General features: G+C 44.9%; 2 protein-coding genes across 5 annotated transcripts in view; one reads left to right on the plus strand and one right to left on the minus strand.

Moving 5' to 3' along the window:
- The window catches only part of sema6cb (semaphorin 6Cb), a 183,779-nt gene that overhangs the window by 21,719 nt on the left and 146,818 nt on the right, over window positions 1-15,242 (minus strand). The gene's annotated exons all lie outside the window — the stretch shown is intronic.
- LOC115373288 (uncharacterized) lies at window positions 11,581-13,853 on the plus strand. The gene is made up of 7 exons (XM_030071595.1): window positions 11,581-12,088; window positions 12,196-12,299; window positions 12,391-12,663; window positions 12,804-12,897; window positions 13,018-13,085; window positions 13,206-13,424; window positions 13,548-13,853. Exons 1-7 carry the CDS (start codon window positions 11,986-11,988, stop codon window positions 13,806-13,808), a joined length of 1,122 nt encoding a protein of 373 aa, XP_029927455.1. The 5' UTR covers window positions 11,581-11,985; the 3' UTR covers window positions 13,809-13,853.

The raw sequence follows: 15,242 nt of genomic DNA on the forward strand, positions 1-15,242 counted from the left end.
CTCCCCACAGCGTTACATAACATCAATCTGTGATGCTCGCTGCATCCCAGTAAGTTATTAGTGATGAAGTGCTGTAATTTAGCTTTTCGCTGTATCCATTACTCCTTTAACTGCCTTGTCCACTTCAGCCGGCCTAATGAATTCCTACATTTCCCAGAATGTGACCGAGCCTCTTACCCCGGCTCCCAAAGCAACATCCTAATACTACACAGTGTAGTAATCTTCACAGTACACTGTTAAGGCGGTATGACATAAACCCAGCAGACTGCACTGCTTTCCTTTAATTGGACATGATGCCAGATGTCCGCTGACAGCAGAGTCATGTGATCCACATCTGGATGATTTGCTAGCAGCCGGCAGCTGAACCTGGTACAAACCATCTCTTTTCATTGTTTGAGGTAAATGTATTATGAACATGGTCCCTGACAAAAAAAATAAAATCAATTTATTTAAAAATTGATGCTCTGAGCAGCTCCTTCCCTTCTGCTTTGGCACAGCAGAGTACAGCGACTGCACACTCACAATGCAACTAATCTGTGGTATTTTTTGGGGACAAGGCTACAGTCTTACAGCTGCATTGCATTCTGGTCTGTCTATCTGCTGCTCTCATGCTGAAGAAATGACTCTCTGTCCTCTTCTAGGATAAGAGTTCCTCTCGTACGATGGTTGGACGTCGGTGTAAGATGGCGGCTCTGGGAAGAAGCCCTCACTGCAAAAACTCAAAATCTTACCAAGATTATTTGTCTTATTTCAAGTCCAAAATGTCTTATTCCTAGTCAAAATATCTCATTACACTTAAAATAAGACATGATCACCTCAGAAGTAACTTGTTTTTAGACAACTGTCTCTTGTTTCAAGTGAAAATTTGCTTGTTTCATTGGCAAAATTTGTTTCTTGTTTCTAGCTAATTTTCACTTCTTTCAAGTGAATTTTCACTTTTTCCACTGGCAAATTTTTCCAATGAAACAAGCAGATTGTCTTATTTTAAGTGTAATGAGATATTTTGACTAGAAATAGGACATTTTTGATTTGAAATAAGACATAATCTTGGTAAGATTTTGCGTTTTTGCAGTGCTCGCTCTTTGATTGTGAGGAACTGACACCAAAACCTCACATTTAAAGAGGAGATTTTGGATCGCTGAAACATTTTCTGCTATGAAACTCGATTTCAGCTGCTAGAAATGTCTGCCTTTGGCCAACCATCCACAGAAAAATAAATAAAGAAAAAAGAAAAACACCTCAACAAACAACAAAAACCCGGAGATGCAAGGTGCACTGTCAGTGGCAGTTTTTTTCTTTATAGTGTTGGGTGGATTTTTCCTTTAAGACTCTTCAGGGAGGCTGCAGAAAGGGAAGGACGGGGAGTACGAGCTTTGTGAAAGGAACACGCCACGGAGAGCCAAGGTCTTGTCAAAAACACCTTGCACTCGCTCAGGACGCGCCGCCTGAAAGCACACGGCGACTCCATGCTGAATAAATATTTGTCGAGTGATAATTACAGTCGACTGTCTCTCTCTCTCTGTCGCCTCACGCCGCAGGAAAGGACGTGTTGTGTCGGCTCGCGCTGTGCCGTCGCCACGTCTGTGTGCACTTGTTGTGCTCGGTTACTGACGTGAAACTGATTTCACTTCAGGCGACTTTTATCTCGACTTGTTGAGCGTCGGGAAAATGGGAGAAGAGATTTTTGTTTTGTTTTTTTTTGTTGCCATTCTGTGCACATCGTGTTGGAGCCACTTCTCCGAGCTGATGAGCGCTCCAATCAGAGAATTACCGGTTTGGCTTTTTTTTTTCGGCGCCGCTGATGGAAATGCACCTTCGACTGATGCGGTGCCCTCGCCGCGCGGCGCACACATCATCTGTTCACCTCCGAGTCGATCAGGAATCAAAGACTCTCGCGTCTCCAGACGGGGGGGAGGCGACACGGCGGCGGTGACGATGAGGCACGGCGATGCCAATGATCTTCCCACACGGCGAATCAAAACAGCACACAATCAAAAGAACAAGACAGCAGCACACACACATTCACACCTATTGCACAAACATGCAGTCCACACACCAATAAAATGCATTCAGTCTGCACACAACCTTACTTTTCATTCACACTCTAAACTAAAAAAAACTCACACACACACACACTGTGCACAAACAAACCATCAATGAATTCACACACTACACTGCCAAAACGCAAAATCTTACCAAGATTATTTGTCTTATTTCAAGTCAAAAATGTCTTATTACTAGTCAAAATATCTCATTACACTTAAAATAAGACATGATCACCTCAGAAGTAAATTGTTTTTAGACAATTGTCTCTTGTTTCAAGTGAAAATTTGCTTGAAACAAGTGAAAATTTGCCAGTGGAAAAAGTGAAAATTCACTTGAAATAAGTGCAAATTAGCTAGAAACAAGAAACAAATTTTGCCAATGAAACAAGCAAATTTTTAATTTTTTCAAGCAAATTTTCACTTGAAACAAGAGACAATTGTCTAAAAACAAGTTACTTCTGAGGTGATCATGTCTTATTTTAAGTGTAATGAGATATTTTGACTAGGAATAAGACATTTTTGACTTGAAATAAGACAAATAGTCTTGGTAAGATTTTGAGTTTTTGCAGTGTATCTGCACAATAACTTCTCATGGACACACTTTCTACACACCAACACAGCCGTACACAGCTCCCGCCACAAAACAGAAGACGTCTAAAGTGAGCAGAGGGGCGGGAAGACGGCGAAAACGGCTGGAAGGAGGAGAACGGCTCGCAGAAATAATCACCTCAATCTCTCCAAAGTGCGTTAAAGCAGCAGCTCCAGCAGCCGCCGACAGCTTCAGAGGTGTGTGTTCTGTACGAGGCTGTTTAGCACACAGACGCACGACGAGGACACTAAATTACAGCCCACCTTCCTCAGCACAGCCCCTCTTTTCTCTGTGAGCTCCTTTCACTTCTCAGGAGAAAGGAGGAGGAAGTCGCCGGGAGACAGGAGGTGATTATCCGCTCCGAGAGCTGATATTTGTGTCTTGGTGGAGAACGTTCTTCCTGCAGTCATTTGTGTCAGGGCGAACAGACTCCTAATCACAGGAACGGCAGAGCTCTCTTTACAGGCCGAGACGAGCCGCGCGCTTGATGTCGCGTCATCGATTCAGGTGCGATCACACCGACCGCTCGTTTCCTGCGACCCGAGCCGCAGCTTCAAAGTTTGGCTTCACCGCAACTTTGAATTTGGTTCATTTCGGTTCACGCACAGCGGGGCGTGTAAACAAAAAGCAGCTCCATTACTGGACAGTTTTTTAAAGCCAGTACTGCACCGGGTTCACTGCAAAAACTCAAAATCTTACCAAGAATATTTGTCTTATTTCAAGTCAAAATGTCTTATTTCTAGTCAAAATATCTCATTACACTTAAAATAAGACATGATCACCTAAAAAATGTAATGAGTAATGAGATATTGTGACTAGAAATAAGACAAATAATCTTGGTAAGATTTTGAGTTTTTGCAGTGTTAAGAGATTTTAGCAGCAGGTGAAATTCAAACAAAACCAGTTGTTGTGCCAGTAACAAAGTACAGCTCACCCAAAATGCAAAAGAAAAAAAAAAGATATTTTCGCACTTACCCACAGATTAATCTATCCCTAAAAATAATTTCGGTGTAATCTGGCGAGGTTTCTGCTCTGAATTTGCGTTCCTTGGGGGTAGATTGAGTCAGTTTGGGAAATAACGCCTGATGAAACTCTCCAAAGACGATTATTATGGATTATGTCAGGTTCTTGCTTCATGATTTAAAAAACAAACAGACAGACACATGTTGTTGCTGAGTTTTCTACGTGAAGTTTTTTTTTCTGACTGTTTCAGCTTCACAAAACACGAGCCATCCAACCCTCTAACGCTCGGGTGACTGGAAACTTCACCAAATCACACAGAAACCCTCTGGGTGGGAAAATAAAGTGGGAAAATAGATATTATTTGCATTTTAGGTGAATGATTCCTTTAAGTTTAGCGTGACGGACTCAGCTGAGCTCTCGGCCATAAATTACCCACTTTTATTTTCATACCAGCTGAAAACCACATGAAGAGAAGCTGAGAGAGAGCATCAGTCTTGTTGTTATATTTGTCAGACACTCGTGTTTCAGCGACTGATAAATTGAACCTGAGCTCATTTGAAAATGGACCCAGACTTTCATTCACGGTGCTTTTTAATAACTAATAACACATCCACGCCACATCATAATTGTAAGGAAAATCTCTCATTAATCACTTTCACAAATTGGAAATTGGGGGATTTACTACAAACACAGTTTTTTTTTTCCGTCTTTGTCACAGAACTTCATCCAACACGGGGAAGTTTGGACGAGCCGCCAGTAAAAATGCTTGTTTTAGGTCCCACGGATCGTCCAAACGAGCTCGTCTTCGTTTTTCGACACATTCGTTCGGTTCATTCGCGCTGCGGGCCGGCGCTGGCTGGGCCGGCGCTGGTTGGGCTGCTCAGCGTCACGGCGGCTTCACCGCTCGGCCTCTCGCTCCGTCCCGCGTGGCCTGAAGGCAGCACGAATCCCCCCGATCGGTTCAGATTCACTCGTGCCCGCAAACACGCGTTCATTTTCTCAGCTGGCTCAACGGACGCCGAGCTGCACGCCACAAATGGTTTTTTTCTTTGGAGCCGGTGTGTTTTCCCTGCAATGAATCTTGGGTTTTCCCCGTTTCCTCTCGTTGGCCACGTCACCACCTGAAGCGTCCTTTTGTTTTGGAGTCGCACTTTGGCCACGAGATATTACAGCAAATGCATTATGGAGGAAGGAGGAAATGAGAGAGAGAGAGAGAGAAGAGAGAGAGGGAGAGAGGGAGAGCAGCTCCTCTCCTCTGGTTCAACCCAAGTCAGTCGTTCAAATTTATGCCACCTCTGGGCGAGAAACAGGACTGGCAGGATAAAGAGAGAGAGAGGAGAAAAGGTGAGGACGGCTCTTTGTTCCCTCTCCTCACTTTCTATCTTCTCCTCGCTCTTTTCACCTCCTCCTCCTCCCTTCCTTGCTCTTTCTCTTTGTCCTCTCCTTCTCGTCGCCTTCACCCCCAAAACTCTCTCCCTTTTCCTTTCATCCGTCCCGGCGTCCTTCTCCTCCCGCTGTCCTCCTCTTTCTCCTCCTCCTCTTTCTCTCTCTCTCTCCCTCTTTCCTCCTCCCCTCCCTCCCCCTCCTCCCAGCAGGAGGCTGATAGTTCAGTCTGGGCAGAATATTTTGGCCAATCTCTCTCAGGTTCTAGTCCATTGGTTTCCAGTGTGGCTCCGTCCTGCCCGCTAAACACCGACTCATAAATCAAACCTCAGCGAGCAGCTCTGAGTGCCTCGCCAGCGTGAAGCCACATAGGCACTTTCTCTAACACACACACACACACACACACACACACACACACACAGACTATACTTGTGAGGACCATTCGCTAAACACGACCTGCAACCCTAAACGCTCCTAATTCTGTCTTAACCCGAAACACGAGCCCAAACTCGCTCCTCGCAGAAGGGTGTCGAAAAAATGTCGAAAAAATTGACAAAAATCTGCTCATTTCAAACACAAAATGAGCCTAAAAACAACAAAAAAACAACACACACACATGCATTCACACACACACATACATGAACAAAATACTTGCAAAGCCCCAGTTAGTTCTTTCCCAAACACACACACACACACACACAGATACATACTGTACTTGAGCCCACACTCACTCACACACACACGTCACAGCACATTAAGCGCACACATACAGTACACACACAGACACACACACACACACACACACCAAAAAAATCCCATTAGCCCCTGTCCGTGCGAGGGCATGGAAAGTAATACGTCTGGGTGGCCAAGCAGAGGATATGCAATAAGACCAGGCCGCACGCTCTGCCGTCAAAATAATCTATTGGAAGCCGCTCGACGGTGGAGGGTGGTGCTGCGTGTGCGTGTGTGTGTGCGTGTGTGAAAACTACACACACACACACACACACACACACAGTTTACAACCAGTGTACACAGAGGTAAGAGAAAAACTCCCCACTGAGCTGATTTAGGAGCAGGTTGTACATCAAGCGTGCCGGGACGAGCAAAGTCCTTGACTGTCAGGAGGAGAAAATAGTCAAGTGGAGCCTTTTACGGCCTCCTCTTCCTCCTCCTCTCCTTCATCTCCCTCCCTCCCTCCCTCCCTCCCTCGTCCCTCCTCCCTGTCCATCCATCTGTCCGTCCGCCCATCCGTCTTTTCTTGCCCGTTTGGCAGAGCGTGCGGTGCCCCGCCGCGTGATTGAAACACACACAGACGAGCATTACTTTTGATTTTATGACACGGGCGGGAGGCGGACGAGTGGCGGAGACAAAAAAAAAAAAAAGAGAAAGGGAGAGAGAAAGAGAGAGAGAGAGTGTGGATGTGGAGGAGTTGCAGAACGGCATTGACTCGCTTTTTGCTTTTATACAGGGTGACCAAAAAAAAACGGGAACTTTTTAACAATCCAATAAAACCAAGAGTGATGGAAGAAAAATATCTTATTCATAGTAATTGAAACCTGAAAACATGCCATTTAAGAAACAATGAGGGAATATTCATTTTTTAAAAACTGTGCTGCCACTTGCTCATGTCTGCCAATACGCACTTCAAAGATTCCCGTTTTTTTGGGTCACCCTGTATACACACACACCTCTAACTCATAGGAACAAATAAGTATGTTGCATATTTTTAGGGCCCGAGCGCTGGAACAGCGCGAAGCCCTATTGTAATTGCTTCGTTTTTTATTATTATTCTTACGTGTCATTCGGCCTTAATTTGACCCCCTAAACATGCTCCAAAACTCACCAAATTCGGCATGCAGGCCAGGTCTGGCGAAAAATTTGATAAAATGGACAAACGGACCCCCTAAGTGCAGAAATGGACTCCGTAGCGCCACCTAGGCACACAAAGACAGCCGCTGTGGCCCACAGGAATGCGCTAGAAAGACCAAACCACTGCCGAAATGTAGGTCTCATCAAGCCCTACAATTCACGCGCTGACACCCCCCACCTAAAATCAACAGGAAGTCCGCAATTTGCGTTTGAACATCACGTTCTCGCCCAAAATTCCGCTTTGAACAAAATCTATCTCCTCCCAGGCCGTAAGTGTCAGCGGCTTGAAAATTTAACAGATGACAGAGGACACAGTGCTGAACAAAAGTTGCTAAAAACTCCGTCATTACTCGATTCGTTTGGATTTTATAAGCCCTCAAAGTCGGAGTGGCCAAAACCAACACTTCGGTTTTTTCCATGGACTTTGGTGGGAAGAGACTGACTTTTGGCACTAATTAAGCCCCTGGAGTCTAAAGTAAAAGTCTGACGGCTTTGAAAACTATGCAGATGGAAAGAGGACAAAAATTCCTACAAAAATATGTAGTTTTGATGTGGATTGGACCAAGTTTGTGGGAGCTGTGAAGAGTTTTCAAACGTTTTTGACTCTGGTGTGCTCTGCTCTGCACTCTGCCTGGACATGTGACTCACTCTAGCTGCCTCAGGAATGCGCAATACACACCCTTTGTAAGAGCTCAGAGGGAGCAGAAAACACTCTTAAACTAAAACTGCCATAATTCAAAACGGTAAAAGATAGCAAAATCATGTAAATGGGAGATTTATAGATCTGAGTCTCATGACTCGTTTAAACTTTGAAACAAGTCTGTAACTCAAACGGTGACCGAGCTGTGACGCCTCAAACAGGGGTGGGTTTTCTGGATTTCTCCACTGGATTGAATGAGGATTTCTCTGTCTGCCTGCATTTTGGTGTTATCATGCAGCAGCTGCCACTACTCAAGTCAGTCACACACTAGGACATGCTAAGGGCGCCATCTGCTGGAGGGGCACTGCTAGTGGCCAGAGGGGCACCAGCAGCGAATGTACTTTATTATTATTCTTACGTGTCATTCGGCCTTAATTTGACCCCCTAAACATGTTCAAAAACTCACCAAATTCGGCATGCAGCCCACGTCTGGCGAAAAATTGGATAAAATGGACAAACAGACCCCCAAGGTGCAAAAATGGGCTCAGTAGCGCCACCTAGGCACACAAAGGCAGCCGCTGCGGCCCACAGGAATGTGATAGAAATACCAAACCAATGCCGAAATGTAGATCTCATCAAGCCCTACAAATCACGTGCTGACACCCCTGACCTAAAACCAACAGGAAGTCTGCAATTTGCGTTGCAAAGTCACGTTCACGCCCAAAATTCCGCTTTGAACAAAATCTATCTCCTCCCAGGGCGTAAATGTCAGCGGCTTGAAAATTTAACAGATGACAGAGGACACAGTGTTTTCTGGATTTCTCCACTGGATTGAATAAGGATTTCTCTGTCTGCCTGCATTTTGGTGTGATCATGCCACAGCTGCCACTACTCAAGTCAGTCACACACTAGGACATGCTAAGGGCGCCATCTGCTGGAGGGGCGCTGCTAGTGGCCAGAGGGGCACCAACAGCGAATGTACTACCAGTGGGTTTTTGTTGGTGTTGTGTGTGTGTGTGTGTGTGTGTGTGTGTGTGTGTGTGTGTGTGTGTGTGTGTGTGTGTGTGTGTGTGTGCACACGTGTGTCGTGTGGCGATCGTGCCACAGCAGTACTCATGTCATACACACACATACACACTCACTCCGCACACTCACACATATATACACGCTCACGCTCACGCGTTCTCGCGCGCGCGCGCACACGCACACACACACATATACAGGAGTTTGTTTTTCTTAACAGCTATAGACAAGTTTACGCGCCAAATCCTGGGGGGCGCCATTACCCTACAAAAATGCACTTCATTTCCGCCGGAAGTGGTTTGCGCAGCGTATGCCGGTGTAAACAAACTTCCATGCTAACGCAGCTTCGTCTGGACATGTAGCTCGCTGCTCGTGAGGTTTCAATTTTAATAATTATGTCCTTACAATGGGAACACGATTCAACCACCTTGACTGTTTGTGTGAAAATAAAAGTTTATGTAAATGTAAAAATGGAATTTCATTTCATTATTGCACTGAGCTACGATCATGAATGCTAGGCCTTATGTTCCTTAGTGTAACAGTTTCTTTTAACACAGTTCATCATTCATAGTAAGCTCATGCTGTACATTAATAACACTGGATGAATGAATTGCTTTGAGGAAACTAAACAAATGGCTTCAACAAGAAAGAGAACGTGTTTAATCCTAACAGGTATTAAACCGTAAAATACAGAAGCAGCCCACATAATTACATCACTATAAAAATATTCATATATAATATTAAAAACTACAATTCACACAGTATTTGTTGTGTTTATCTGTATTTAATGAACAACATGGCTGGGTGCTGATAGACAGGGACACAAGGCAAAATTCTAAACCTCACAAGGCTCTCTGATCAGTGGACTCTTCAGGTTAACTAGGCCAGCACACTACTGCACACGTCGTTCCCGAACCACTTTTTTTTTTTTTTTTTTTTTGTAAGTATCGATCTTTAATTTCCTTTCGTCGGCAGGACAGAGCTAGCTAGCTAAAAACCTATGTATGTCTGTGGCTAAAAACAAACCAGCACGCGAAAACGGAAATGGATTGCATCGATGGGAGGAGTTTAGGAAGTAGAGCGGAAACGGCTCATAAACTTGTCTATTAAAGCCCCTGCGTCTGTGTCCGCCCCACCCACTTCTTCTCACAGACTTTCGAGGTAAGACCTGTTTTCATCTCTGTTAGCTTAACGTTAGCCTATTGTGTTAACTCTGTGCTAATATGAGGATATGGTTGATGATAACACAGGTAAAACACGAAATTTAAATGTTATATTTCAGAGAGTGATTATGTACTTTGCATTGTGCTGTTTGCTGGCTTATGGTGAGTTTTGATGGAGGGGCAGCCTAGCTTTACATGCAAAGCTAACCTGTATTTGATAATCTCAACTCCTAAGATACAAGCGGTTGACTTGAAACATTTATTATGAAGCATTACCGTCGACGTGAGATGAATTTTAAAGTTTATTGATGGCATTTGGTCGATTAGCCGTTAGCCGTTAGCCGTTCCTCCGGTAGGCCCGAGGCCTGTTGTTATGGTGTTTGTTTGCTGGTTTTTGATGGAGGGGCAGCCTAGCTTTACATGCAAAGCTAACCTGTGTTTTGTAATCCCAACTCTTAAGATACACGTGGTTGACTTGAAACGTTTATTATGAAGCATTACCGTCGACGTGAGATGAATTTTAAAGTTTATTGATGGTATTTGGTTAATTAGATTAGCGCGCTAAGCTAGCGCTAGCTAGCCGTTCCTCCGGTAGGCCCGAGGCCTGTTGTATCGTCTTTATGCTGTTTGCTGGTTGTTGATGGAGGGGCAGCCTAGCTTCACATGTAAAGCTAACCTGTATTTTATAATTTCAACGCTTAAGATACATGTGGTTGACTTGAAACATTTATTATGAAGCGTTACCGTCAACGTGAGATGAATTTTAAAGTTTATTGATGGCATTTGGTTAATTAGATTAGCGCGCTAAGCTAGCGCTAGCTAGCGGGCTAACTAGCTATAGTCATAGCTTTGCTAGTGTGTGGTTCAACCAGATTTTTGAGAGGAAAACTTATTTTTGGTGTGTGAAAAAGGAAAATTATTGGACTGGATGACAAATAGTTGCAGGTGTGTGTGCGTGTTTTTTCATAGTTTGATATCAGGTTTTATTTGCATGGAATTGAGTTTGTGATATGTACTTGAGCTGACTGTGTGTGGCTTTGTGATAGAGCTAGGCCTATATCTGCTCTTTGAATGTACACCAGTCTTTGCTAGTGTGTGTGTGGCTCCACCAGGTTTTGAAATGAAAACTTTCTCTTGCTGTGTGGAAAAAGGAAAATGATTGGACTTTATTATAACTTGCATGTGTGTTGTTTATTCATTCATTCATTTATTTATTTATGTCTGATATCAGGTTTTATTTGCATGGAACTAAGCTTATGATGTATGTAGTTTGAGTGTGTGTGGCTTCTTTATGTATTCAAAGAGCAGGTGTTGCTGTGTCGTATGCAAATGCTGTACTAGTGGTTGGTTTTATGATTGTAAGAGAAGATTTTCCTTGTGTGAAAAGGGAAATTATTTGATTTAATATTGCTAATTAATTGTAATATTTTTTTTCCTGTGTGTGTCATTTGCTGTGTGCAGGAACCTTAGTTTGTGATGTATTTAGTTGGGTGTCTCTGTGTCCACTGGTATGGCTAAGCTGTGAGATGTTGTGTTAGCCATTTTCTGTTTAATGAAGAGGCAAATAATGTAATAAGGATGTCAATTTGCTGGTTAACCATGATTTTGAGAGAAAAAGGTGTTCTTTGTTAAGATGTGTCTCTGTTTTGAGCTGCACAGTTGAGCTGAAAGAAGTGCTGTTGGGCATATTCTTTCTATTGAACACAATAATATGGATGCTAGTTTGTGTCTTAACCATGCTGTAGAGAAAAAGACCTTATTTAGAATTAAAACCTATAAAGTAGCTAGAGCTATGTGTATTCATGATGTTTGGAGTAAAGTTCTGTTCGCTTAAATAGGTTTTTTTTTCGTATTAGGCAAGTAATGTTTACATCAAACAATATGTATCATTTAATTTACAGATTCATCTCTGTTGGCTGTGAGATCTGGTGTTTTTCTACCTGCAATTGACCTGCGAGCCACCTGCCTTGGACCTGCTACTTACCTGCACTACATCTGTGATCCTCTAATCCAGAACAAGTTTACACACATTGATTCCATTTAAAAAACACACTTAACTAATTGTTAATCCACACACATACTCCTTCTCCACACAAGCACACAGACACACAAACACACAGACACACACACATACACACAATTTGTTGATTTCCCACTGCCAAGGTAAGTTGAAACATTTGTGTAGTTGAAGGCTGACGTTGTCTGGTAAAGCATTGTTTGTGAGTATGATTGGTACAGATTCAAAGTTAAAGTTAAAGTTTCTTTGTGAACTTTGAAAAAATATTAATTTTTTTTGTTTTTCATTCTGAGATGCCCCGTGCCAAGTCCCACCGTCGTGCCCAGGCCCAGAAGCGGAGGATGGCGCAGCCGCAGCCATGGACCCCCCAGCCGCCTGTCCCCGAGTTCGTTGCTCGTAAGTATCAAACAGTTTGTTTATTTTATTAATGTTTAACTGACGCAGTTTAAATGTAATGTACAAATTTTGTGTCATCATCCCTAACTTTGTTGTCAACCACACAGGGCGCGGTACTGGTTACCGCCATCGTGTGCGGAGATGGCCAACTTCGGAGCTGACCCAGCGGAGCTTCAAGTTGGTCACTCCAGCCCAGCAGCCGGACCAGAAGGTATTAGATTTTCTTTTTCAGAAAGACAGTGCTGGTTGTAAGAAGTCACAGTTGGTGTCTGTGTTCTAAAGCCGTGTCTCTGTCGTTGCAGATGGTGTTCGTCGTGGGAGCCTCCCACCTGCGGCCCATGGTGGATGGGATCGTCGCCATGCCGGAGGGACCTCTGTGTTTTTCTTTTCTCTCTGTTCCAGGTGCGCATGCAGCAGAGCTGAGGACAGAGGTGTCGCACGCCGCTCTCCCTTGGACCCCGGATGTGGTCTGCGTGATGGCCCCCAGCAACAACCTGACAGCCAGCAGGAACATCGGAGAGGCGTCGCTGGACTTCGGTGCTCTCCTGGCTACAGTCTGCAGCCGCTGGGCGAAGGTGTGTTTCATTTGCAGTTGCTGCTGGCAGTATTTGTTTGCCCTGTGCTGTCACAGCTAGAGGCTGTGTAAGCATGTGTTTTCTCTGTGCTTTTTTTAGAAACCTAAATGTGATTCTAAATGTTTTTTGTGCGTGTGTAGGTGTTTGTGCTGGACTTCCCTCCACGCCTGAACATCGAGCCTGGCTTGCAGGAGCTGTTTCGCCAGGAGTTCCGCCGTGTCGCAGCACGCATGGGTATGTTTTAGTTTTGGTTATCTGCACTATTATAACTGATGTATCGTGAGATTAACCTCATATGTTTCACATGAGTGTAATTAATATCGGAATGTATGATGTTTCTCACTTTTGCGGCAGGTCTCCCATACGTGTCTGTGGCAGAGCACCTCCCTCTGGATCGGTTGGAGCTGTGGAGCCGTGACAGTGTAAGTACAGCATACTTTGTTGTTCTTTGTTGTTGTGACATGACAAATGGAGGAGTTGAAAGTTGCCATTTTCGATACACAAGTTGAGTGCAATGTGTTCTGTGTTTGACTGTTTTCCAGGTGCACCTCAGCGACAGCGATGGAACGCCGATCCTGGTCCAGGCCCTGTGGGACGCCGCGGTCCACCAGCTGGCTCCTCCCCCTCCTCCTCCGCCTTCGGTGCCCCCCCGGACATCGCCTCGTGCCAGGGTCTCCCCCGTGCTGGTCGTGACAGGACACAGGCCCGCGCCCCGTCACCGCGACCCACTGGAGTGGACCGTGGTCGGACAGGAGGGCAAGGTAATGTGTTTCTCTGAGTCATTTTCTGGCTCTACATATGTGCATTTTTTCTGGTTTTATGTATTCATTTTTGTGGTGTTAGGGAAAAAAAGTGACTTATTTTTTGTTGTTGTGGTTTTTAAGGCTCGAGCATCTCCGGTGCAAGAGTCTGTCCTTCCATCCAACCCCGTGTGGTTCAGCGGCGACATGCTGGAGGCCATGGAGACGGTTTCTCCTTCTTCAGACGACGACACTGCCGTTCCACCAGCTGGCCAGGTAAACTGTCTGAAAATTATGTTCACGATAGTAAGAAGCAAACCGGAATCCATATTAGATCTGATTTTGTGTGAGTGTGTGTGTGAATGGTTGTGTGTTTTTCCGAGTGCGTGCTCTGTCTTTTATTGAGTCAGGTCATCATGGTGTTGGTGGTTGTGTGGCTCAGGTCCCAGGCTGCTCCAGTACATCTGGCTCCCCTCGGCATCCTCATTCCTCATCTGCCAACTGTTTTTACATTTTCCTATATATTATACATATAGATCTTTTGTTAGTTTGTTTTCTGTGCTTACAACATCCATTGCATGTTTGTCGGTCCTGGATAAAATTGACTTGAAGACGGCATTTAACAAGGTTTGCTTTCCTTCTTTTAGACTTCCCGTGTGAGGCGTTGGCCAAGAGGTGTTGCCACAAGGCGCAGAGGAGGAAAGCGGCAGGTTGGTATCATGTTTAGTATGTGAACTATGGATTTTTTTTTCATATATTGATACCACATGCAGAAACCAAATGAATGAATGCGTTATTGAAATGAGTGATGTCATCCCCTTCCTATTTTAGGTGCCGGCAACACCTTCACCTTGTGTGACCGTGTCTGCCTCCGGGCCCAGACCAGCGGTGCAGCAGGTTTGTCTTTGTCTAAATATATTATGTGAGTTATCATTATGAGAGGTAGCAGGGAAATGGTTCTCCTGTTTTCTTATTTAATAAAACCTTGTTTTTGATTTTTGTGTCAGGTGGAGGCGACAGCCCAGGAGTCGCCCAGCGTGGTGCCAGTGGTGGTCGTCGGTTGGGAGGAGGTCGCCGCAGCGTGCCCCGCCGTCCCGGAGGTGCGGCACATGAATTTTGATAACACGTGCAAGACCCGAATGACTGAGTCCATTATTTAAATGAGTATTTTGTCATTCTCTCTTTTTTTAGGTGCCAGCAACACCATCACCTGCCCGTGTGACCGTGTCTGCCTCTGGGCCCAGACCAGCGGTGCAGCAGGTTTGTCTTTGTTCAAATAATATGTGAGTTATCATTGAGAGGTAGCAGGGAAATGGTTCTCCTGTTTTCTTATTCAGTAAAACCTTGTTTTTGATTTTTGTGGCAGATGGAGGCGACAGCCCAGGAGTCTGCCAGCGCGGTGCCGGGGGTGGTCGTCTGTCGGGAGGAGGTCGCCGCAGCGTGCCCTGCCGTCCCGAAGGCACAACAGAAGATCGTCAAAGCTAAGGCTGTTTTTGTTCCTTCTGTTTGTGTTCATGATGTTCAGTTTGAGTCTAACGCTAATGCTGTGGCAACAGAGGCTAGCAGAGATAGCAGCAGGATTAGGCTAGCAAAAGTTGTGCACGGATCGTTTCACCAAGGCGATTCGCGATTTGTGTATGGAGGAGTGCAGTGTATGGCTATAGCTTTGGTCAGCTTAGCCAAACACACGGTGAGCAGCGCGTTCTCGTGGGACAGGCTGGATCTGGATCGCGCGTTGATTCTAGGTGATGAGTTGTACACCAGTTTGCGTGAACTCAAGACCTTTAGCCATGTGTCAAATCTGCTGTCTGTGCCAGATTTGCCACAACACTTGGAATT

The sequence above is a fragment of the Myripristis murdjan genome, chromosome 16 (assembly GCF_902150065.1).
Source record: "Myripristis murdjan chromosome 16, fMyrMur1.1, whole genome shotgun sequence".
NCBI lineage: Eukaryota > Metazoa > Chordata > Actinopteri > Holocentriformes > Holocentridae > Myripristis > Myripristis murdjan.

What these genes read in the sequence shown, in the direction of transcription:
- LOC115373288 (XM_030071595.1), top strand. Translation starts at nt 11,986, where the DNA reads ATGCCCCGTGCCAAGTCCCACCGTCGTGCCCAGGCCCAGAAGCGGAGG. An exon ending in CCGTGTCGCAGCACGCATGG is followed by an intron (nt 12,898 to 13,017) that starts GTATGTTTTAGT and finishes CTTTTGCGGCAG; the next exon opens with GTCTCCCATACGTGTCTGTG. An exon ending in TGGTCGGACAGGAGGGCAAG is followed by an intron (nt 13,425 to 13,547) that starts GTAATGTGTTTC and finishes GTGGTTTTTAAG; the next exon opens with GCTCGAGCATCTCCGGTGCA.